This window comes from Neophocaena asiaeorientalis, unplaced genomic scaffold (assembly GCF_003031525.2).
Source record: "Neophocaena asiaeorientalis asiaeorientalis breed wild unplaced genomic scaffold, Neophocaena_asiaeorientalis_V1.1 scaffold123, whole genome shotgun sequence".
In the NCBI taxonomy this organism is placed as follows: Eukaryota; Metazoa; Chordata; class Mammalia; order Artiodactyla; family Phocoenidae; genus Neophocaena; species Neophocaena asiaeorientalis.
This window is the reverse complement of record NW_020173666.1, coordinates 8,089,437-8,112,977: the sequence shown is the minus strand read 5'-3', so window position 1 is coordinate 8,112,977 and position 23,541 is coordinate 8,089,437. Positions and strand designations below refer to the sequence as shown.

At 35.9% G+C, this 23,541-nt stretch overlaps 1 protein-coding gene across 3 annotated transcripts in view; it reads left to right on the top strand.

Moving 5' to 3' along the window:
* The window catches only part of RGS17 (regulator of G protein signaling 17), an 85,325-nt gene extending 61,952 nt beyond the window's left edge, over window positions 1-23,373 (top strand). The window contains exons 3-5 of one of the 3 annotated variants that reach the window (XM_024747890.1): window positions 5,746-5,835; window positions 7,292-7,526; window positions 16,386-23,373. In XM_024747890.1, coding sequence (XP_024603658.1) covers window positions 5,746-5,835; window positions 7,292-7,526; window positions 16,386-16,574 — 514 coding nt within the window. In that variant the 3' untranslated portion in view covers window positions 16,575-23,373. The remainder of the gene's footprint in view (window positions 1-5,745; window positions 5,836-7,291; window positions 7,527-16,385) is intronic. The other 2 variants (XM_024747891.1, XM_024747889.1) reach the window with 2 other exon arrangements.
* Window positions 23,374-23,541: the final 168 nt, after the last annotated feature.

The following is a 23,541-nucleotide window of genomic DNA, read 5'->3' as shown; positions in this document are numbered from 1 at the left end:
TAAAATATTATATTTATAAAGGCAACATAGCCCTCTAGTGGACAGATTTTTAATATCGCGTTATTTTACTTCTGATAGGCTTTAAATCTATGAAATAAAAGCTTAAACGAAATGAAACATTTGTTTTATAATATATGATACACGATTATGAAAAATAGGAGTACTTCTAGGGGCAATGTCTTTTGGGTTTTTTTGCAGTACGCGGGCCTCTCACTGTTGTGGCTTCTCCCGTTGCGGAGCACAGGCTCCAGACGCGCAGGCTCAGCGGCCATGGCTCACAGGCGCAGCCACTCCGCGGTATGTGGGATCTTCCCGGACCGGGGCACGAACCCGTGTCCCCTGCATCGGCAGGCGGACTCTCAACCACTGCGCCACCAGGGAAGCCCTAGGGACAATGTTTTTTGAGACAAGTGTTGTATAACATTCCAGACACACATTTCTAACCACCATTCCCATCCTTACATACCCCATTCAAAACCAAGCTGTTCTACCAAAATGTAGAAATGAAAGAGATGAGGTTCAAGACATAGGTTTGATTATAACTGAGTTTTTATATGTCTGAAATTATAGATCGTATATGGCTGTCCCGCCTTCTGCTCCCTTTTTTCTTCCTTTTTATAGCCCTTTCTAAGCAATGCATCAGTGCACCTCTCCTTTCCCTTCTTCCCAAAGTTGTCTTTGCCAGTGGGAGCGAGTTGTATGTCCCAGGGATGCTCTTTGCAGTAACAACATCTGTTCTGGAGTCATGAGTGGCACCACCTCTTCTTCCCCTTGTCAGGTTTTGTTGTCAAACCTTCTGTAACAGCTCCTTTTTCCCTGGCAATCTCAAGTTCCTGGCAATCAAGAAGTTGCTCCTTGCCAATATCTGCTGTATATTCAGTCCTCTGGGCAATACCTCCTGCAGACTGGCAGCTGTGGGGTAATGTTGTTATAAGGGGCTGTGCCCTCAAGACATGGGTTTGTGATAAGAGGTTTACCCTTCCCAGACATTTAAGAGCAATCCATTTCTCTAAATACCTGAAAAGGTAAAATACCACAATTAATTCTTCTATATCAAGAGAAGAAGCATTGCACAGCGAAAATGAGCATGAAATAAGACGTCGGAAGGTGTGAGTTCCATTGCTAGGCCTGGTATGTTTTAGTTGTGGGTATCGAGTAAGTCAACCTCGGTGACTGCTTTTCCTTAAATCAGATGGGAATGATTAATAACAAAGCCCCTGCTTACCTTACAGGACTGTTGTGAGGAAGAAATGGTAAGGTGTTGTATGCGGAAGTGTTTTATAATAACAGCACGGTGTAAGTTTTTATTCCCTCTAGTTGAAATAAAAAACTCTTCGGTAAACTTGGAATTGCCATTTTAATATGCCACCAATTTTCCCTTCCACTGAATTTAAGCATGTGTAATAATTTTCCTTTTTGTCACAAGTGTTTAGTCTTTGCTTTCAACCTTGTGTAGTAGGTCACTACCTTTGTCCCCATTATGAATGGGGAAAATAAAGCTTGGAAAACCAAAATCGTCATAAAGGAGATATCTTTGAGATTTGGAGTCCACTTCATTGTTTTCTTGGCCCATTACATAACCACACCTCACTGACTATTCTAATTTATTGCTTCTATCCTGAAACGTCTGATTTGTCCATTTTGCTCTGCATTGATATCATGCATTTTTACAACTCTACACGATTTTACCCCCTCTGCTTGGAATTCTCCTTGTCTAGGTCTCCATCTGGCCAACACATTTATTTCAACTCTCATTGCAATGCTCTGTGATGCCTATTTAACTGTCAGAGCTCCTCAGTTTCAGAGCCTCTGTCTTGTTCATCTTGACTTTCCAACCCAGACACCGTTGCATAAATCAGGTGTCTCATACATATTTGTAAATCGTTGTTGACACCTAAATAAAGCTGTAGTATTATTTTACCATGGTATTTTGACTGAGAAAAATGACACATTTAAAGAATAACTTACCAATTTTTTTCAGAACCTGAAGGAAGCTGATTCCATTTTTGCACTGGGAAATTTGAGGTAGAATTGTTAAATATAAAGGAAAAGCTGATAGTACAATGTGAGAATATTAAAATAATGAATTGCCTTTGCCAATGACAGTGGTTCTTTCTTGAGCCTATACTTTAATACAGTATAATACAGTCATACTGTATTAAATTTAAACATCTTATTAATTCCTCAGCTGAGTGTTTGTGTAAAGATATGTGGTTTTGTGATCAGCCTCTACCCCAGAGTTACCATAGCTACTGCAAAGTTTTCATCTTATTTGCAACCATTTCAAGGATTCTCCCTAAGAACCAATTGTTTACTCAAAGTAGACTGTCTTCCAAAAGAGTCCCCACACATAGCCATGATGATGAACCAGTAGGTAAGCTCGTTAAAGGGCAGTAGGCAATGTTTTCCGTACCCCACTGCCCAAACTCCCCTGTAAACAAACCAAAAAAATCCACCCCCACACAAAGAGGGCATATTTCCTTATTTTCTGAAGTATACCAAATGTATTTCTCTCTTCTCAACGTCACTATTCGAGACAATCTCTAATAAGATTTTATATGCTTATTTTAGTATTCTTAGCATAGGCTATTGGAATTTTCTCCCATAAAATATTTCAGCTTTGATCAAGACTCCCACAGTAAGCACTGTATATGCATTCTGTTCTCTTCATGGCTTTAGTTGTTTAAAAAGTGGAATTGTTAGTTCAAAATATTACAAGAATTGTATAAGTGAAAAAGAACATGTCTCTACATGACCCCTCACGTTAAGCTTGATGTTTTCCTTTTAGAGCTTTTCTCCAGCATATATATATATATATATATATATATATACGTTGATCCAGAGCAAATAAGTCCTGTATTTTATTACCTTAAATGAACCCACTGTATTACTTAGAGCAGGACCAAGTAAAATTGGGGACAGACATTAGTCATGCCTAAGACAGATGGCAAACAGTCTAGCACCAAGTCTCCTATCATTTTCTCCATTTCTCTTCATCTTAAAATGGCATTATTTTAATGGTTCTTGATAATGGAAACTCTGAAACCAATTTTTAAAGAACAGTCCTAAAGGACAGTTGATTAAGAAGGACACATCAATTGCTAAAGGTCAGGTTCTTTCTACAGGGCAATGTTGTGTCCAATGTTAGATCAAGAAATGGAGGAAACGGTGAACAGTTAGGCACTTACTGAATGTCTGTTATAAGTAGTTTTAGTACAAATGTGTGTCCATATTTTACCATCTGTAGAAATCAAAGATATAAACACAACCCAATATTTCATAAGGATCACTCTGATATGGTGGCATTTGGGATGTTTGTAAATATCACAGAAACAGATACAAGAGCCAGAATTCATCTTCAGAAACTTGTGAATCATGTATGTAGATTCCAGATTTGTTGCTCCACAGCAAAGACACAATGGAGAACACATTTTTTCAACGATGTTGTGTTTTAAAGTTTTTCAAATAAGGATACCTGCATTGGTGTGGCATGCTCCATAGGATACTGTGTGGAAATGTAACTGAAACAAATTCTCAAGGAGTTTATTATTTAATCAGCAAAGCAAGCTCATTTTCCAGTCTTTATATAGTCCCTCAGTATGCGTGCACACACACATATGAGCTCGGTGAAGCTTGGCAGAATGAGTACTAATTTCCTATTTAAATGTGATCTTTCTAGGATTTACCCCCCAAGTTGCATATTTTATACATTTGGCATCATTAGTTTCTCCCAGGAAATTTCACAGAATATTGTCAATGGTGTCTTCCTATCTCCTCCCACCCACTTTCCCATAATTACCGGAAATACATCAAATTCCAGAGAGGCACTCTTACTCAGAGACACTTTGAGAAGTTAATGATGCTGCCCTCCAACACATTCCTAACCTGCAGACAGAGTCACAGCTCGGCAGGCAGAGACTCAACCAGCCGCTCTCTGAATCCCCACTCGCTGCTTCCTCGCGGCTCCCCACGCTGAAGGCTGAGAGGGGTCTGGAATTGCTGACTACCATGCAGAGCCATCCTCAGTCTTCTGGACATTTGAGTAACAATCAAACTATAGTTTCTGCTTCCCAGAATTCCTTGGGCCATACCACCTTTGTGAGAGGTTTCTCCTTTTCTACACCAGTAAATCTGCCACGTTCCCTAGAAACTGGTAGAGGAGAACTTAATTTACTTCCCTCTGACATTTTATTTTTTTCATTGACGTGTCCTGCTTCTGACTGAAGAATCCTTTCCACTTCCTACTGAGTTCTCTTTTCTCCAGGTGGTCCAATTTCACAACTGAATTTTCCATCTAGTCCCACTTTCAGTTGTAGATTGACCCCTTTGCCTTCCCGTCTTTGCTACATTCTCTCCATCCTCACCCTTGCACCTGAGAATGAATGAATGAATGAGACATCTCTCCTCTTCCCTTACCGGATGTTCCAGATCAATAATAGCTAATTGTTGGAAGCTTTCGCGCACTAAGCCACAGCCATGTTTGGTGCCGCTTTTCTGCATTCACATAAGTACTCTATTGCCTCAGTGCCTATCAGACAGCATGGTTCATAATAACAATTACAGGGTGGCTGAAGAGAATTGGGTTCAAATTCCAATCATACCGCATATTTAGTGCCGGCCTTTGGGCCAACCTACCAGACAGCTTTGTGCCTCACTTTGCTCATCTGTAAAACGGGGATAGTAAAATTAAAGTAAATTAAAGTAAAAGAACAGCACCTGGCACGCAATAGGTACTAGGAAATAATAGTTTCCATTTCCCTTTGTTGAACAGATAATGAATGAACAACTGAAAGAGACATCATCTAACTTCTTTTGCTCTCTGACAGGCTCTCATGAAGCTTCTCGGCTTCTAGACAGAGGGATCAATTTGCTAATTCAGTAGCTTGGCTCTTCCAAGGCCACTGAGTTATCCTCCCCACCCTGCTTCTTAATATCTGCCCTCAACCCCCTCATCACGTTGTCTGCACCTAGAACCCCACGACCCTGCTCAGCTACCGTTTACCTGAATCAGACAATTCTTATTCTTGTTCTGGGTTACTAAAGCCGCTCCTGTAGAATTCCCAAATTTATGTCCCAGAGACACAGAGACGCCTCCCACTCAATGCTCTAATATCCAAACCCCAAACCCTCAGAGTGACTGGCTTTTCCCTCTTGAGATGTTGGAGGTCTACTTAAAGGGATGAAAGGGCAAAGAAAATCAAATATAAATCCCGTTGCTCGAACTTGAGTGGATGGAGGAATGATGACAGAAAACCTGGTCTGCAGAGAAGGGTGATGTGAACTTAGCGAATTCTGTTGTAGACTCTGATACACTTTATCTTTTCAGCAATCAATGGGGGAAAAATCAATGGAAAACAAACTATGAATAGAACTAACCAAAAATCAAAATGGCATTACACTAAGGAGTAATGTAATGATATATATCAAATATTAAAGCATATAATCATGTAAGTTATCTCAGAGATTTTAAGTAATTTGAATTATGCATGGATGAAGTCCGAATGTATAACAGTATCCATTTTCTGAGGTTATGATTTACTTTATTTTATTAAATAATGATTCTCTTTCCTTTAGTTGACATGGGCTTACCCAACATTTAAAAATGGTATTGCTCTTTTTGTACTCTAAATACTCTCACATAGTTGAAAATAAAATTCTTCCATGAAATATTTTCCTGGAATATTTTTCTTTTCTTTAAATAATTGGTTTTCCCTCGACAAAATAAAGTGTTATACTACATTACAGCCTCACTGTTAGGAATGAAGAAAGAGGGGAAAATGCAGGAAGACCCACACATACCACAAAAATGGAGAGTATCCAGGTCCTAGAGGAATGGTGAGTGTGAATCACGTTGTAATTGTGTCTTGCATGTATGTGCTGTGTACATCTACCCAATGCTTAAACATAATCTCTTGCTTCCCCGTAACTCCTCAAAATGGTTTTGTGAAATGAATGCATACTTAGTCTGGGAGATCTTATTTTGTGATTGCAACTGCTTTTTATCCCTTTTTTTTTTATTAGCTCTGTTAAACTATCAGCTAAAACATTGCTTAGGTTTATCCTTCCCTTTCAAAAAACAATGATTGATACATGAATTAACCTCCCCCCCTAAACTGCCCTAGTTCTCTACTTCCCTTTTCTAAGAATATTTTTAAGTTGTTCTCTTTATAGAAGAGTCTAAAACACACCAAAAAAAGATATGGAACTACCTAAGTCAGTGAGAAAGGGCACCCAGCTCTTCCTCAGTCCCATTTCCATTGGAAGGGACTCTAAGTATTTTCTCCAAACTGAGAAGTTGAAATGCAGTATCCACAGAATAGAATTAAAATACAAGCAGATTATTTGTATAATGATATGTGTTTTCTTTTTCTACTTCTTATGAGAAGGTTTTAATTTTGATGCTTCATAGTAATTTTTCTGTCTTTTATACTTTTTTTTAAACAAATGAGGAAGTTCAGACATTTTGGAATAATAGCAAATCTATATAAAATATTTGGTCAAAAAGGTAAGAAAAAATACAATATAAGAATTTTTTGACCAAGCGTATTTTAGGTTGGAAAATTATTAAACAGACGAATGAATGGCAAAGCAAAATCAGGACCAATTTAACCATAAGAATCTCCAAGCTTCTCTCCTTTACGTCTTTGAGGTAATGACTGGTGGTTTCTGCAGGTAAGTAGTCGCTGAAAACCTGAATATAGGTATCTAAAAAGTCCCTGATGTCATTATAATTGTCCTGTGCTTTTTAATTGTGATAACTCCATTCATAGGTAACAATTCGCTCATAAGTTACCAGAATAATTATTAAAGTTTAGGAAAATATGTGACAAGTGCACACAATGTATTCTTATTTTGATTCAGTGAAAAATGAAAAGACAGCGACCAGAGATGAAAAGAGAAACTGTATCTTATGGCTTGGAAATGAAAATCTACATCAGATGCAAACAAAAAAGTTCAGTTTGCCTTTCAAAGTAATGCATAGGCTTGCAGTCGATTGTTTGGGTTCAAAAATGCCCAAGCTTCATTAGGAATCTATGATGACCACGTGCAGAGTGTGTGTGTAGCCCCTTGCTACTTGAATGCTTGACTCCCTAACACATAGCCTGTACCTACACGAATTTTTGTCAAGACCCAGAAATCTCTAGCCCAGTCCTGGCAGATGTTTGCCAGGTCAGGCTGGACTGAGTCTCAATGACCACTAGATGGCAGCAATTGAATGGCATTTCTATCTGCAGCTCCCCATCCCCGCACCAAAGTTGCTTTTGATAACGGCCCCATTCTGTCTCTGCAGCCAAAACCCCACTTCAGATGAAGTCTTGTCCTGGTCTCAAAATTTTGACAAGATGATGAAGGCCCCGGCAGGAAGAAACCTCTTCAGAGAGTTCCTCCGAACAGAATACAGTGAAGAGAACCTACTCTTCTGGCTTGCCTGTGAAGACTTAAAGAAAGAGCAGAATAAAAAAGTAATTGAAGAAAAGGCCAGAATGATATACGAAGATTACATTTCTATACTCTCACCAAAAGAGGTAAAAATCTGGAAAATATTGATGTGAGCTTCTTAGACCAAGGATGAACCTAAAAGGACTTCTGTCCAAATTGAGTAATGAATGCATGGGGTGTGGACAAGCTAGAAGGCTTGTCTGGGTAGATAATCTATATTCCATTCTACCTGAATCTACCTGAACACGTGTTTCAAGGTTAGGTCTCCCCAGTATGCTTTGATCATTTATCTCTAGCTGAATCATGTGATAGTCTACTTGCTTTTCAGAACTACCATTAGGAAGCCTGGTTAATACAATTTGCCGTGACTTAAAGTGGAAAAGAAGAACTTACTTTGGGGCAGTGTTTCTCAAAGTGTGATCCCCAGATCACCTGTATAGGAATCACCTGGAGCATTTGTTTGAAAAGCAAATTCTCGAGGCTGACCCAGGACTTCTGAATCTGAATTTTGGGAAATAGAGCCCAGGAATCCATACCTTTAACAAGTTTTCCACATACGTACTAGTTTGCAAACCTCTGGTATAGGGGAAAAAAACGAAAACAAAAGAAACCCTGCCATGTTGATGCTTATGATAGAATTTTTACAGAACTGAAGTATGACCCTTTAGGACCCATTAATATTCTTGGGGGAGAGATGTGTAATGGCAATCATTTTACTTGTTCTGGTTTTCCTGTTATTTATAAGTGCAAGATATTTTTCCCACTGCCAGAATGTACCTGATAAACAAGGAACCTTCCAAGCAACCGGATTGACACCGTTCCATTAGCTTTCTAAAAATCAGTTTTCTCCTGAGAAACGGTCCCGCTACCAGAGTTAACAAGCATTTGGTGAGGGAGGGGCTGAGAGTGCGCCTGGCCTCTGAAGTGCCGAGTGACTGAGTTCCAGCAGGGCTTTTCAGAATTTGAACTTAGAATTTCCTAGAATGCCTTCTCTTCTGCACGCCACCCTCTTGCTGTCTTTTCTGTCTCTCTTAAGCCACTGTGATTTTACCTGTGCATTTGACCTGGTGCTGTCTGCCTCCGGACTTTATCCTCCACACCCCTCTCCTGCACACGGACGTTTATTACATCCCCTAGAGACAGGCATCTGTCTCCTTCAGCGTTTGGTGTGGCCCTTACCTTTAAATCTGTAAGATGAGTTTGCGTCTGGTCTATCAGCTCTGTGCTTGGGATGCTATATAAGCTATTTCACTTCTAATCAGATATACCTAAGTAATTTTTTAAAGATGTATCCGTTCGTGCCATTGGTATTCCAGAGTACTCCAATAGCACTGTCTCTGCAAAATGAGAAACCTTGAATTGGATACACCAAAGATTGTCTTAATTTTTATTTCCTGCACTAACACAGAAAAAGTATTCATAGAAACAAGGTGGGGAGAAATTTTTCTATAGCCTCAATACATTTATTACTGATGCCACTTTGTATTTCTAACACCATTAAAATTCTGCATCCTAAAAATACATTCTTCAGGTTTCTGGTCTCTCTAGAACCTCAGCATCTAACCAGTTCTACTTGAATTTTATAAGTATATTAAGCTCACCTTCATTTTTATTTAATATTGCAATACACGGCAAATATATCAAATAATCCAAATGTGCCCCAAGATGTGCTTCTCTTGTCCTTAAGTACACATAATTACAGAGTCTTTGGGAAGATTATCTATCCCATTTCTCTCCCCCAAATATGTAACATGTATCATTTGAAAATGATTATTGTTTAAATTATCTAGTCCATTCCTTTGTACTATGTATCCTCTTAAAATGATGACTGTCCCATTTTAAAATAATGTTAGTAGAAAAAGTGCTCTCTATATTAAGTACATACAATTCCTTTATTTTACAGTCTCCATTTTCTAATTTTAAGTTTTTATGGGAAACACTTCCCCACTGTTCTCACAGCTCTTGAGTTTCAGATGTCACTCATTGATGGAGCTTTGTAAAATACTTAATTTTCACAAAATTACTTCTTCTCTGGGCCACAGTTTAGAGATATCATAGTTATTGATTACTGAAATATAAATTATTGGATTTTCATTATTTTGCAAAAGTAATGGAGTTTTGTTTTAACCAAATTTCTTTACTTTGAACATGAGTTTCACCGAAAAGTCATTAAAATATTATTTCCTGAATAAGAACATGACCTTTCCTAAATTAAATAGACTAATATTTAGTGTAATAGCCTCTCTCCTTTAATATTCTCTAAATACCAGAGGCAGAGGTAAAATTCAAATTTTTATCATTTGGCTACTTGTTTGCTGATATATAAATAATTCTCAACATAGAATCTAAGTGACTGGACTGTATGAAGTACCTCTGTTTAGCCAACTGATGGCTCTCCTGTCAACATAGTAATTACACTTATTATTTAGCAGCAAAATTGAATAAACCCAAAGTAGGCAATTATAAAAGATAATTGTCAAGAAGTTATATTTTAAGCCCACGTATAGATATATTTACTTTTGAACCTAGCCAGATGACTTGACTCACTTATATACTCCAAAAATGGCACTCACCTTCTAGCTATCCCAGGGCCCTTTCCAAAATATTATATCTCACTGACCTTCTATGCAAAAACTTGTCCATTTCTAATCAACAATACACTGCTAACCGTTTAATGATACTGTGTTATCACCCTTCAAGTTTTGTTTTCCACCACTGGAGAGAACACATGTCCCATCCAGAGAGCCCTAACTATATAGTAGTAAGAACACTGAACTAACACTCGGGTGGACAGATTCTAGTCCATGCTCAGCTCCAACTTAATTGTGTGGCCTGGGATAAATTAGTTCACTTTTTCTGGGCCTCGGTATTCAGTTGATTTGTTTATAAAAATCAAAATTCAAAGGGGCACAGAGGATAGTAAACCAAGTCCAGAATGGCAGCTGTAAGGCCCTTGTGGTACTACTGCATTCTCCCCTCCAAATGTCATGGCCAATCAGTCACGGTCTTCCTCACTGCTGTACCCAGCTTCAACCTCAGAGCCTGTCTTAACATGGTGCTCAGAGCAACCACTGCAAGGCCATCGGAGCTGGGAATCTACTTCCCACTTTGGAGCCAGACAATCTGTTTCTACTTAGAATATTTTTGAAGAATATGAACATTTGAATCATTTGTAAAATGGTAATAACTAAATAACTGAAAATTGTCAGGACTTTATTCTTAACCAGAACCTCAGTTTTCTTCACTAGACTTTCATTTTACTTTAATTAGATTGGGTCATCGTGTTGCCCTTTGTTAAATGTTAAGGAGGTCTTTAAATATATATATATATATATATATATATATATATATATATACATAGCATATTTCCTTCATGAAGCCAGAATGCTACATTTCGTTGCTTTAAGATCATGTTATATGCATTTTTAATAATTTGGATGTTATGTTATAAAATAGATGTTTACAACCAGGAGGCAATATAACTTCCACTCTTGGCATAGCATGCATTTCAAGAGGGGAAATGACCAAATTTTAAATTAAAAAAAAAAAAATCTAAAAACAGACAAAAATAACATTTCTTTCAAAAGTGAATTTTCTTTTTTGTCCTCAAAGGGAAAACAAATGGACGTAATAAAGAGGAATTTAAGACTAATAGTAGGCTTGCTATGCATCACAGATGCCAGTGGCAACTTATATTAAGTATTGAAAAGACAAACCCAGCAAAATAAAGAACTTTAATAAAAAGTTTGCTTAAAAGTTATGACCAACTTAAACAGCATTGAGCTGTTGAATAAAGAAATATCTATAAATGCTGAAACAACTGTAAGACTTATTGGAATTGAAGAAAACTATGTGTGTTCAGATATCTAGTGACAGCATTGTCCTTAACCAGGGCTGCAATCCAGCCCTGCCACTTAACCATCTGTTTAACACTAAGAAACTCACTTCAGTGCTCTGCAGCCTTAGATACCTTGTTCTGTAGAATGCGGGCATGGAAAAAGCTCAAAAACCCACTAAATCTATGACTTTCAGGCTCTGCTGAATGACAGTTTTTATAGTAATAGGAACTGTTTGCTTCTTCTGATTTCACCCTAAACTTCCAGTTGCTATCAGGGAGAAAAAAGCAAAAAGCCTATTTAAACACCAGAATTATCTAAACATAATGCATATGTGAAAGACACGTGGGTCCTATGTGTGCACATAGACAGATGTTTCTTCGTGCAAAATCATGTGAATTTAGCACTCTCAATAATTTAAATCAGTTTTTCTAAACAGGACTCGTGATTGTACTTTCCTAGATTCATTTCTTTGTGCATGCATATTATCATTCAAAAAATATTTATTGAGTACTTCCTATGAGCCAGGTACTGGGCTAGATGTTAGGGATATGATGGTGAACATTGGCCTATACCTTATGGAGCTTTCATTTTAGGAAGACAAACAAATCATGTCAAAAACAAGTAACTAAAAATCGTGATAAACATTATGATGGGGGTGGAGGTCAAATGATGTAGTTAGAATAGGGTTAGTCAGGTAAGGTCACTCTGAGAAGGTAAAATTCAAGTTGATACAAAGTCTAAAGACATTGGGTTTGAGGTGTCATTATACATATGCTCAATTATTATTATCATTACTATTATTACTTTACACTGGGCTTAAACTTTGTTGTTGACAAAATGGTCTTACGTATATTATAACAGTATAAGTCTCACAAGAATCCTTTAGCCTCTAGGACAGATGGCACCATTTTATAGGAAAGGAAATTCATTTTCAAAGAAGTAAAACAAGGATATTAGCATTATATCTGGTAGAGAGAGAACACAACCCTAAGATCTTCTGATTCCAAGTGTGATGCTCTTCCAACTACAATATGCTGATGAGTTATTCCATTCATGATACTACTATGGATTTCTATGAACCCAAACTTGAACTTGAGACACGATAAGAACTAGTAACCTTAACCACATGTCTGAACTCTCCTTCAGAAACAAGATTAACTTTCCCATCATTTGTACACCATCAGAAATATGGTTACTCCACTTTATCCTACCAGTGATGTTTGGTCCAAGAAACACATTCCAATAATCAATCTTATTTGTAATTTATAATTATTTTCAGTAGAAATAACCAACACAAAATAATATGACTAAAAACACACGTGGTAAAAGTGTATTAAAACAGATAGGAAAACCAGATAGCCTTCAGATCTGTAAAATTTTACATGAGAAGACCTAATTTAGTTAAAATTATAAAGAACATTTCCAATGGCAAAAACTATAATTGGTAAAATTGCACGTGGACTTATAAAGGAAAAAGAAAAAAATTAATCAGAATTTTACTTAGAAAATAATCCTAAGTAAAGCAGCTTCAGTAAAATTAAAAATAAAGTGGAAAAAATGGGAGAAAAATTAAATCATTATGTGTAAAAAAATTGTTCAAGATATTGACTTAGGAGGGTCTTTATGAGAGTAAAAGACTTTTAGTGGTAATTCATCATCTTCAGTACAATTCCACCGAAAAAATGTCCAAAGAGTCAAAATTTCCACGATGACTAGAAGAGGAAGACAGGGTCAAAACTTGGTGTGCTCCCTTTTGCCAATACTGACCTATTTGACATGAATTGGCTCCATTGCTAGGAAATCTATCAAGCATAATATTTAATTCAATTTGACCCAGGTTTTCCCAACCACACTAGAAAGATTTCTGTTTTCAGCCTCCCCACTTTACCCCCTATACTCTTGTTGAACCTTTAGCTTTCATTTCGTTTTCCCCCCAATTAGTTTGTGGAGTTGCTGGTGCCTATTTTTATGTTTGCAAGCCACGTGTTTTTCTTCTTCTCTGTCTCCTACTCCCTGTGGGAATGGATGCTTCCAAGTTCATTGAGTCCTGTCACAAAGTCACTTATGCCTTTTTAAAGCTTCAGTTACCACCTCTCAACACTGCCAACATTTCCAGCACTGCTAAAACTGCCAGTTAAATGCTGCCAAGCCTCTCAGTGCCCTCTTGTGCCCTGTCCCACAGTAGTAGATCGTTTTTTAACTGTTATTGCTGCACTGCGTCCCTCCCTTCACCCCACCTATATGGGAGTCTGTGAGGACTGAGTAAGAAAAGAATTTCCATTGCCCAAGGATAGCTCTTGTCTTGTGCTACTCAACTTTCTCTTCCCCTAGCATGAGTTCTTTACAGGAAACTCCTCAGTCCTATGCATTGGCCTTACAAGCCATCCAATCATGGGTGAATCCTAGGGTGACAATGGCTCAGGCCCATGCTGGGATCCACCCACACTAACTTGTATTATAGATGTTCCACAATCGAAGCACAAAGATCCTACAAGATGAAACTATAGACTGTTATGCTCATGGGGTTTATCCTTGTTGTTTGACACTTGTTTTGACTGACAGACAACGTTTTCAAACAAACAACCAGATATTTAGGAAAATATTTTATTTTTCAAATGGAAAGAGCAAATGTGTTTTTGTTACAGATTACTAATGTTGAATGGTACTACTTTCTGTACTGCATTTCACTACTGCTTTTAATTAGCCAAAAAAAGTTTTAATTATACAGTGAAGACAACACATTTACTAATTTAGATTATTTTATTTCTCTGTCTTCAGATAACTAATATTATTCCAGCTACTGATAAACTGTCACCAGTTTATCACATGTTAAATATGTTAATTATATGTGTTAGGGAACATATATGTTAAATAGAATATATTTCATTATGCTATTCTTTAAGAAATAAATGACCTCTTTATCACTAATCTAATGTTTCTCTCTCCAATGAAAGAAAAATTTCCCAAGTTTGAAAGTAAGAGCACAATTTACAAAAATAATAGAATATGTTTGTTAAGATTCACTTGACCATAACACCACATTTCAGAATAAGATCTATCACTTTAAACTCCAATGTCAATATTTTCCTTTTGAGTAGAAAAACGAATGATATTTTTAAAGAGAAAGCTTAGATAAAAATTCTGTACTTTTTATTACTTGGTACTTGAAGATGACCTCTTATGGCAGTAACACAGAGAATAAAATGTAAACGATCCATTTCCAGAACATCTTTTCTTTTTTTCTTTAGAATTTAGAGAGAAGAATATATAGTTCAGCCAAGAAACATTTAATTTTTTCTATATATGTTAGTCTAGCTAAACCACAGAAATTTAGTCTGGATCACCATTTCCCGACACATCCTCCCTTAGCAGCCATCCCCGGTGTATATCAAGGAACCCAACACCACATGGGCTGCTGAGCTCAGGCATCTGGGGACACCAAATGGAATACGAGTGGCTTCCGTCATTGGGACTGTTTCAGATCCCAGGCTTAGTCCAAACAGTGGGTGGGAAAAGAAGCCGAAACCAAAAAGGCTTTTGCAAAATGCTTGTGACAAAACGTTCAGCTATAAATACGAAAGGTTTGTATAGACTTGAGTACGTCATGAGACAAATAACTGTGGATCACAATGCCCTAGTCTTTGTTCAACGGTGAGAACTATGGACACCGATCAAGACTCTGAGGTGGTTTGCCTCTTAGAGGGTGTTGCTAACATGTCATTTCAGAGCAGACCTTAGTTCTTTTCCCAGAGTGTGCATTTATTGGTATTTAATTTCCCCCCCTTCCCATTTCAGCATGCTCTACCAGTTCCAACCAGATTAGCATTTAGGGAGGAAAAAACCGAAACAAAACAAAAAACAAAACTGAATCACTTGCAGAATTTAATTTCTTTACACTTTTCAAATAACACTGTATGATTAATGGGTACTCTGAATTCCTACTTACATTTCTCCTTTCAGAGATTGAATTTCAAGTAAATATTCTGCTTAATCTTTAGTACAGAGACCTTTGGATGTATTCCTAGGTATGGGCTACAGAGTGTCCTATGCCATGCCAGGTAGATAGAAGAGCTGAAGAGTGTGTGCTGTCGTTCTGCTCTACTCAGCCCTTCCACATTCCTGGTGTCCTTCTGACACGGGAGGACTTGTTGGGATTTGAAACTATTGGGAATCAGCACTTGATATGCGTGTTAAGTTTTGACAGAGAACTACTCTCCACCAGATTTTTGCCTTGTTCCATCAAGAGAGTTACCCCAGCAGTCTCATAATAGGAGGACGTCAATTTGTATTCTGGCCAGGGAATTCTCTAGCACCGCAACAATGAATAGAAATTGTCAAAAAAACTCCTGAGTGAATGCGTAGAAAAGATACATCCAAGTAAGCCAAGATATCTGAACTAAAATTCTGGTTTAAAAGTTGTTTTTTGTTTGTTTAATTCAACTTTTGAAGGAGAAAAGTATGCAGGGTTATTACGTAACCTTTGAAAACATAACCTCAAGATTTTGTTTTTCTGTTGTTTTTTTGTTTTTGTTTCTGTTTGTTTTGCGGTATGCGGGCCTCTCACTGTTGTGGCCTCTCCCGTGGCGGAGCACAGGCTCCGGAAGCGCAGGCCCAGCGGCCATGGCTCCCGGGCCCAGCCGCTCCGCGACATGTGGGATCTTCCCGGACCCGGGCACGACCCCGCGTCCCCTGCATCGGCAGGCGGACTCTCAACCACTGCGCCACCAGGGAAGCCCCTAACCTCAAGATTTTGTTTTTCTGTTGTTTTTGTGTTTTTGTTTCTGTTTGTTTTGCGGTATGCGGGCCTCTCACTGTTGTGGCCTCTCCCGTGGCGGAGCACAGGCTCCGGAAGCGCAGGCCCAGCGGCCATGGCTCCCGGGCCCAGCCGCTCCGCGACATGTGGGATCTTCCCGGACCCGGGCACGACCCCGCGTCCCCTGCATCGGCAGGCGGACTCTCAACCACTGCGCCACCAGGGAAGCCCCTAACCTCAAGATTTTAGAGTTATTCTGTGAGGTTCCTCTGAAATGTCATGAATCTATACTTACTTAGTTGAGATCTTTTGAAAAAATATTATTTAATGTATCTGCTCTTATTTCTTTTTAGGTCAGCCTCGATTCTCGAGTTAGAGAGGTGATCAACAGAAATCTGTTGGATCCCAATGCTCACATGTATGAAGATGCCCAACTTCAGATATATACCTTAATGCACAGAGATTCTTTCCCAAGGTTTTTGAACTCTCAGATTTATAAGTCATTTGTTGAAAGTACTGCCAGCTCTACTTCTGAATCTTAATTTTTATTTTTAAAAAATCCTTTTGGAGGGCTGGGATGAGAAATAAAAGTAGTTAAATAACACCTGAAACTGAGTTCCTGGAGAACTACAGTTTAGCATTCCTCAGGCTACTGTGAAAATACAACCATATGGTCTTTGTCTCCATTTTGTATCAAGGTTATCCATGGTTACGTTTGGAGAAAATACCACCTGAAACAATGAATTGCCAAATTAAGTTTGTTTCATTCAACACGCATTCTACTTGCAAGCAAACTGTATTTGTAGTCCTATGAACAGTCTCCTAGTGTATCCAGAGACTGCATGTGCAAAGTAAAACTGCTTCATTTGCCATGTAGTTGTTGTTAATATTTAAGCCAATGGCATAACTTATATCTGTATTTAAGGACTTTCGTGCAATATGGTCTTATAGAAATAATTGCCAAAAAGTTGGCTGTGGTTTGCATTTTTAAATATAATCTAAGACAGAAAAAGCCAATTTTTAAATTGTAACTATGATATTCAACATGCTATATACTGTGTTCAGTACACTAATTTTGAAGCCAATATTTCTGTACATGAAAAAAGAGCTATTTATCTCTGTTTGTTGGAAAATCCTAATGGGGAATTCCTCTGGTTGTTCACTGCCAAAACTGTGGCATTTTCATTACGGAAGAGTTTTCTTCATATATATATATATGAAGAAAAGAGAAAAAAAAGCACAAAACAATTTTAAGATATTCTATCTCAAAGACAAATCAAAGAGTGATATTGTTTTTAACTGTAATAGAGGAAAATGAATCTATGTATCAGATGTCCAATACTGTAATTAATTTATTAAAGACTGGCTCTCCAGTTCTAAAATGGTTGTGTAAAGTATGTACTTTAGCAAAAAAAAATAATAAGCTTGATAACTTAGTTTTGGAATATAAAGAAAGGATTTAATAAAGGAATGCCTATATGTAGCATCATAAAACTTTTGATGAATAGCATCTGTGCTGTGGCATATTTTCCTTGAAAGTGAAATCCAAGAAAAGCTAAGTTTTTAAGCAAGAAAAGTTTTATAGGGGTTCTCTAGAAGACAATTCTCTACTTCAGACCTTAACTGTTTTCACATAGTATCTTAAAAATGACTTATTTAAAAAATGTTAAAACCAAACCATCCTGATCCATAATTGAAAGGCAGTACAGTGCTCAAATCTTTTAGCTGCCGTATTATTTTTTATATGTACTACTAAATCTTTAAGACAAAAAATACTTGCCTGACATTGGCACGTACTTTTGACATTCAAGAAAACAGTATCCCATCTCGCACACACACACAAAAGTCAGTGTCATATTTATATCAAGGTGTTACATTTGAATATTAACATCCCCTGGAGGCTATTTTTTTAATCTTAAACTTAATAAATATTGAGTAACCTAAAATGAAAGTTTTAAACATATTTATATCCACTAAGAATACTGGCCTTATATTAAGGATATTAAAATTATAAGTTTCCTTTGTCATTTTTTAACTACCTCTCATTTTTTTAATTTATTAAAGTTTTTTTAAAAAAATCAAGTTTGGGGTTTTCTTTTTAACATTTATTTTACTTGAAAGGTTGACATCGTAATTTTCTTTTTCCATAAACTTAAAACATTTCAAGAATTGCTTTTTTAAGTGAATTTGATTTTCTAACTTATACAGAATTCAGGAGATATGATTAAAAGGGCTATTATCTATTCCCTATGCAAATATTTTAACTGTTGCAGTGTTTGACAAAATGGGATTTAAAAAAAAAAGTTTGCAGAGTAGAAAACAAAACGTTTCTGTTTACACTGGCGTTGCTGACTATCCTACTATATTCAGCACTTTTAAATACATTATTTATGAAAATGTAGTTAAAATACAAGATAGAAAATATTTATAATAATTATTTCTTTTAACAAATGCGTGTTTCTGTCTGAAAGTGTTAGTGTGTTAAGACATGCTTTATCCATGTCAATTAGATATTAACTATTTGAACAATAGTTTTCAGTAATATGGTGAAAAAGATAGCTATGAAGATGTTTACAAAATGTCGTATTTTTTTCCTAACGAGTGAAGAAAAAGCTAAAATAATCATCACTTCTATTGTGAAGTTTATTGTTCCTAAATTATCTAATTTTTTTCTTGATTAGAATTATGCTACTATGCTGTATACACATATATGTTGTAATATCATACTTGTTGCTGTGTTTGAGGCACATGACTAGAAAATATGTAATATGCTATGATACACTGCATGCATCAATCTTTTTAAATGTAGACTTTATATTCTTGTTGTTACTATATATGATGGTGACTTGCTAGTCATAAGTTATCTTTATAAGATACTTTGGACTATTAGATGAATTGTCTGTTTGACAATACCTTTAATATTTTACCAAATGTAAAAGATAAGGGCCCTTATAAAGAGTCCTAATCTCTAACTCTGGGCATTTGTAGTATACAGATTTTGAAGCTAGTATATCCTTTTGAAATCTGATTAGGAAGTTGTGTTGAGAATGATTCTAGAGTAGATTTACACATCAGATGTTACATGAGATTTCCCTGCTAAATTCCTATTTTCAGGGGAGGGGAGTGTTTCTCTTTTAATTTCAAAACGTTTAAAGTTTCCATGTAAGAGTATGTCTGTGTACTTGCAACTCTACCAATTTTTAAAGTATGGTATAATCCTTCAGTTTTAATTACAGAGCTATAATAAACAAAAAAAAGCCCTCAACTGGTGTCTATGCTACCATTCCAAGAGCACAATATTTGTTTTGGTAGAGTTTGATTTTTCCTAGTGAGTAAATTCCTCCCTGGGGAAAAATTAGCACTTTAGAAAGTACACTTTATATTTTACATTGCCAAGATATCTTTGTATACTGTTAGAATCTGCTAATGCACACAGAAAGAGGTTAATGCTCTTTAAATAATGCCTAACTTCAGATGTGTCTATAATGGAAAGAAAAGTAGAGGATATAGATTATATATGAATATGTATACATATATTTATATAAATTGGAGAGATTTCTTCAGAGATGGATCTGGAACATAGATCACACTAATAATGAATGCATGATGCTTCTTTACTCTGGATAACTATTATTATGTTACCTAAAGGTAATACAGATGTCCCGACAGTGTTATAGGGCAGCTCTAAGCACAGCAGGTGCACTGGCAAGAGAACAATAGCAAAACACAATCTTGATATCAACACTATGAAGTGCAAAAATCAAGACCATAATGTGGTCATTTTTTTTCAATTTTAAAATATGTACATAGGATGACCAGTTCTGATATTTGGTCATGGTGCATGGGGTGTTTATTCGTATCCTTTAATGCTGCCTAGATTCTTACTTGTGGAATGAAATGTGTATCATATATTTACCTGATAGTTCAGTTTTGCAAAAAGATTGTAGAAATAAGTAAATAGTATTTATTTATTAGGGGCAAAAAAATACACTTTCACCCCATTAAGCTGATTTAAAATAATACCTGATTCTTATTTTTTGAATTTATCCATTTTTTTCTATACACTTTTAACTTACATTGGAAAAAATGTCATATTGTAATTGTAACAAACTACATTTGCAAAAAAATGCAATATACCAGATGTGTTGAGGAAGAAATATACAAGGAAGAAATTTAACATACAATCAGAAAATAGGAAAATAAGCCACCTAAAATTTCTTAGGTCCAAAATGTCTATAGATAGAACCCTGTCAAACTTGAGTTTTGAAAACTTTGCATTAGATACATTGGCAAATTATTTTGAAAAGTGGTAAAGATATTTCCAGAATTTTTTTTGCCTGTGTATTTATGTTGACAGTTTATGACCTTAATTTTCATAGTTTTCAGACACTTATATTTGCATGCTCTTTTCAGTTTTTAAAAAATTTCTGACCAATATGTTTGTTCTCCTGAGAAAACAATACTCAATCTGCAAAAAGTTTAGTTATTCCTTACTTGCTGCAACTTCAAATATTTACCAATGAAACTGATACCAAAAACTTGCTTCAGATCTTCTCTGCAACACTCTTAGTAGTATCCTTGCAACACACAACAGTGCACAGAGCGATAAGTTTTGTTTCCAGATACCAGCCTTTAATTATAAATTTGGTTTCAAGTTACATTTCTGTCTCATATGACTTTGGGCAAATCACTTATCCTCTCTGAGCCTGTTTCTTTATCTTCAAATGAGGAATATAATAATTTACAGGATGGCCATGGGAATGAAATAAACATGGAAAGAGTGAAGTGTTACATATGATATTACTATTTTATCAAAGTTCTCCAGCTCAATAATAATTCCTATTTTCAAGAATGTATGTATTAAATGCCATTTTAATGCACTTTCCCCCGATTTTTTTCAAACTATACTTTAAAAATCTGATTTAATTATTCATTAAAAAATACAACCAAGCTTATTTTAAGACAGAGGAATATATGAATATGTTATTGCTTTGTTCAATAATGTGATTCAAAATCACTGTTCTCAGTTCACCAACATCACACTGAAGCTACAAACAAGAAGTATGTTTCTTTCAATGACACACACACAGATATATTTAGATGTGCATATGCATATGTGTGTGTGTATAATATTGTAGGTTTAAATCAAAGTTTAAATAAAAGAAATCATCATTTGAAAATTTTATTTCCACAGGAAATAAAACATTCCCAAGGATAGGAAGAATATAAATATCAGTTAATTTGCCAAATAAATATGTGGTGGTTAGAGGTAAAACTAAACCAAGAGATTGGCCTGTAGAAAACATGGACTGGCACGGAACAGAAAGCATTCTTTTTACTATTAAGGTAGTATGATTTTTAAAATAATTTTATCATGAAAATAAGTAAATAAAAGAATAAAAGGCAGTTGTATGTTCATCAAAGTTTTCATTAAACCTTTTATTTTAAAATAGTTTTAGATTTACAGAAAAATTCCAAGGATAGTATAGATAGAACCCATATATGACACACCCATGAAACATTTGTCACAATTAATGAAACAATATCAATGCATTATTAAGTCTACACTTTATTTAGATTCCCTTAGCTTTTAACTGTCTTTTTTCTGTTCCAGGATTCAAGATGCCACATTACATTTAGTCATCATGTATCCTCTTAGCTGTGACATTTTCTCAAACTTTTCTTGTTTTTGGTAACCTTGACAGTATTGAGGAGTACAGGTCTAGAATTTTGTAAGATGGCCCTCAACTGGAATTTGTCTGATCTTTTTCCCACGATTAGACAGGTGTTACCAGTTTTTGGAAGAAAGACGGCAGAAGTGCCATTCATATCACACCATTCAAAGGTACATACCATCATTCATTACGACTTATTATTGTCGATGTTGAACTTCATCACCTGGCTGAGGTAGTGTCTGTTAGGTTTTTCCACTGTAAAGTGATACATTTTTTAAGAGGGTATACTGGACGTAAATTTACTGGACATTTACACTGAGATAAAAATATTCTGAGCAGATTCCTCAGCATTGCTACTAGGTTCCATTAAGTGACTGCTAACCAATACTATGAAGAAAATATAATGAACTGGAAATTGATATGGGAAAGTAAAACTCCAAAATGGTGTTAGCTTGAACATTCACTTAAAGGAGGTGAAAGTTTTTTTCCCTTGAACTACCTGTATGATTACCTTAATCCTCTGCATCCTTTGGATAGTGAAGATTTTAGTTTTACTGTCATAAAAGGTAATCTAAATTGATGATAATTTTGCTGAGTACTTTTCTATATTGCCTTCCACTGAACAATGAACACTGAACACTGGAATAATGTAAAAGGCTTGATTTTTCCCCCCTTGCTTTAGACTATTTGTCATAAATACAGTGTATCTTGTATATGATTTTAGGGTGTTTGCTAAATATTAAAAAGTATTTCAATGTGTTTGGTTCTGTAAAATTTATATTGAACGTGTGTAATTTTTTCTACCATGTTCATTGTACTTAATAATCTATATCCCTATCTTGGACTTCACCAATATTTATTAGTGGACCATAAAGAAATTTTGAATGCATGAATATAACTTGAGATGCCATGTTTGGTTATTTTGCAATGCCAGAATAACTGTAGGTACTTATAAATTGAATAGATAATCCAGATTATTTTTCCACCAACTTAAGTTGTTTTGGGTTTTTATGCCCCCTTCCTTGAATCTATTTTATTATTTTACCTATGTACAATATCAGACTTCCTGAAAATGCCGGAATTTTCAACATGTAATAGAATTTAAGCATGACCATAACGGAGAAAAATGCAGAAATCTCGAACAGTGTATATTTCTTGGAGTTTTCAAAGTAAAACTAAAGCTGTTTTCATTTGACTATATTGTGGAAACCTATGGATATTATTGTAAAATGCACATGCATTACACTGACTTTTAAAAAATGTTTTGAATAAAGAATTCACCAACGTATCCTTAGAAAAGTTACTGTTTCCTCATTGGTGTAACACTATAGGAGTAAAGGTGCACTTAATTATGTTGCTTAAATTGCTTACACATCTGAGGGAAAATAATTGCTGGCAGGATTCTTTACATTGTTCTATAAGGTTATCACTTGTTACATTTTTGCACCTTTTATAAATAATAAACTATACTCTTGAAATAACTCGTTTTGAGAATTCAGCTGAGAGATTTATGTTGAGTTCAAGTAGCTCCCACAATTTCTATGCTTAAACTAATATTCAAAGTTGAGTTTAGACTTGGAAAAAAACTATTCCTAAAAGAGATACAGACAACCTAATCAGTCCTGTTCTATACTCGGATTAGAATTTTTAAAATTGGGTTTGGATCACTTTTAAAGCAAAACAATTTTATAAAGTAGTGTGGCTTAATACACATTCAAAGTGAAAGAAGATTTGAGTTAGTTGAAGCTTCTAAGTAGCAAAACCTATTTTTGTTCTATACTATTTGGAGAGTCAGCTCATTCTACTTTGCATTTGTATAGAGAGAGCAAAGAAA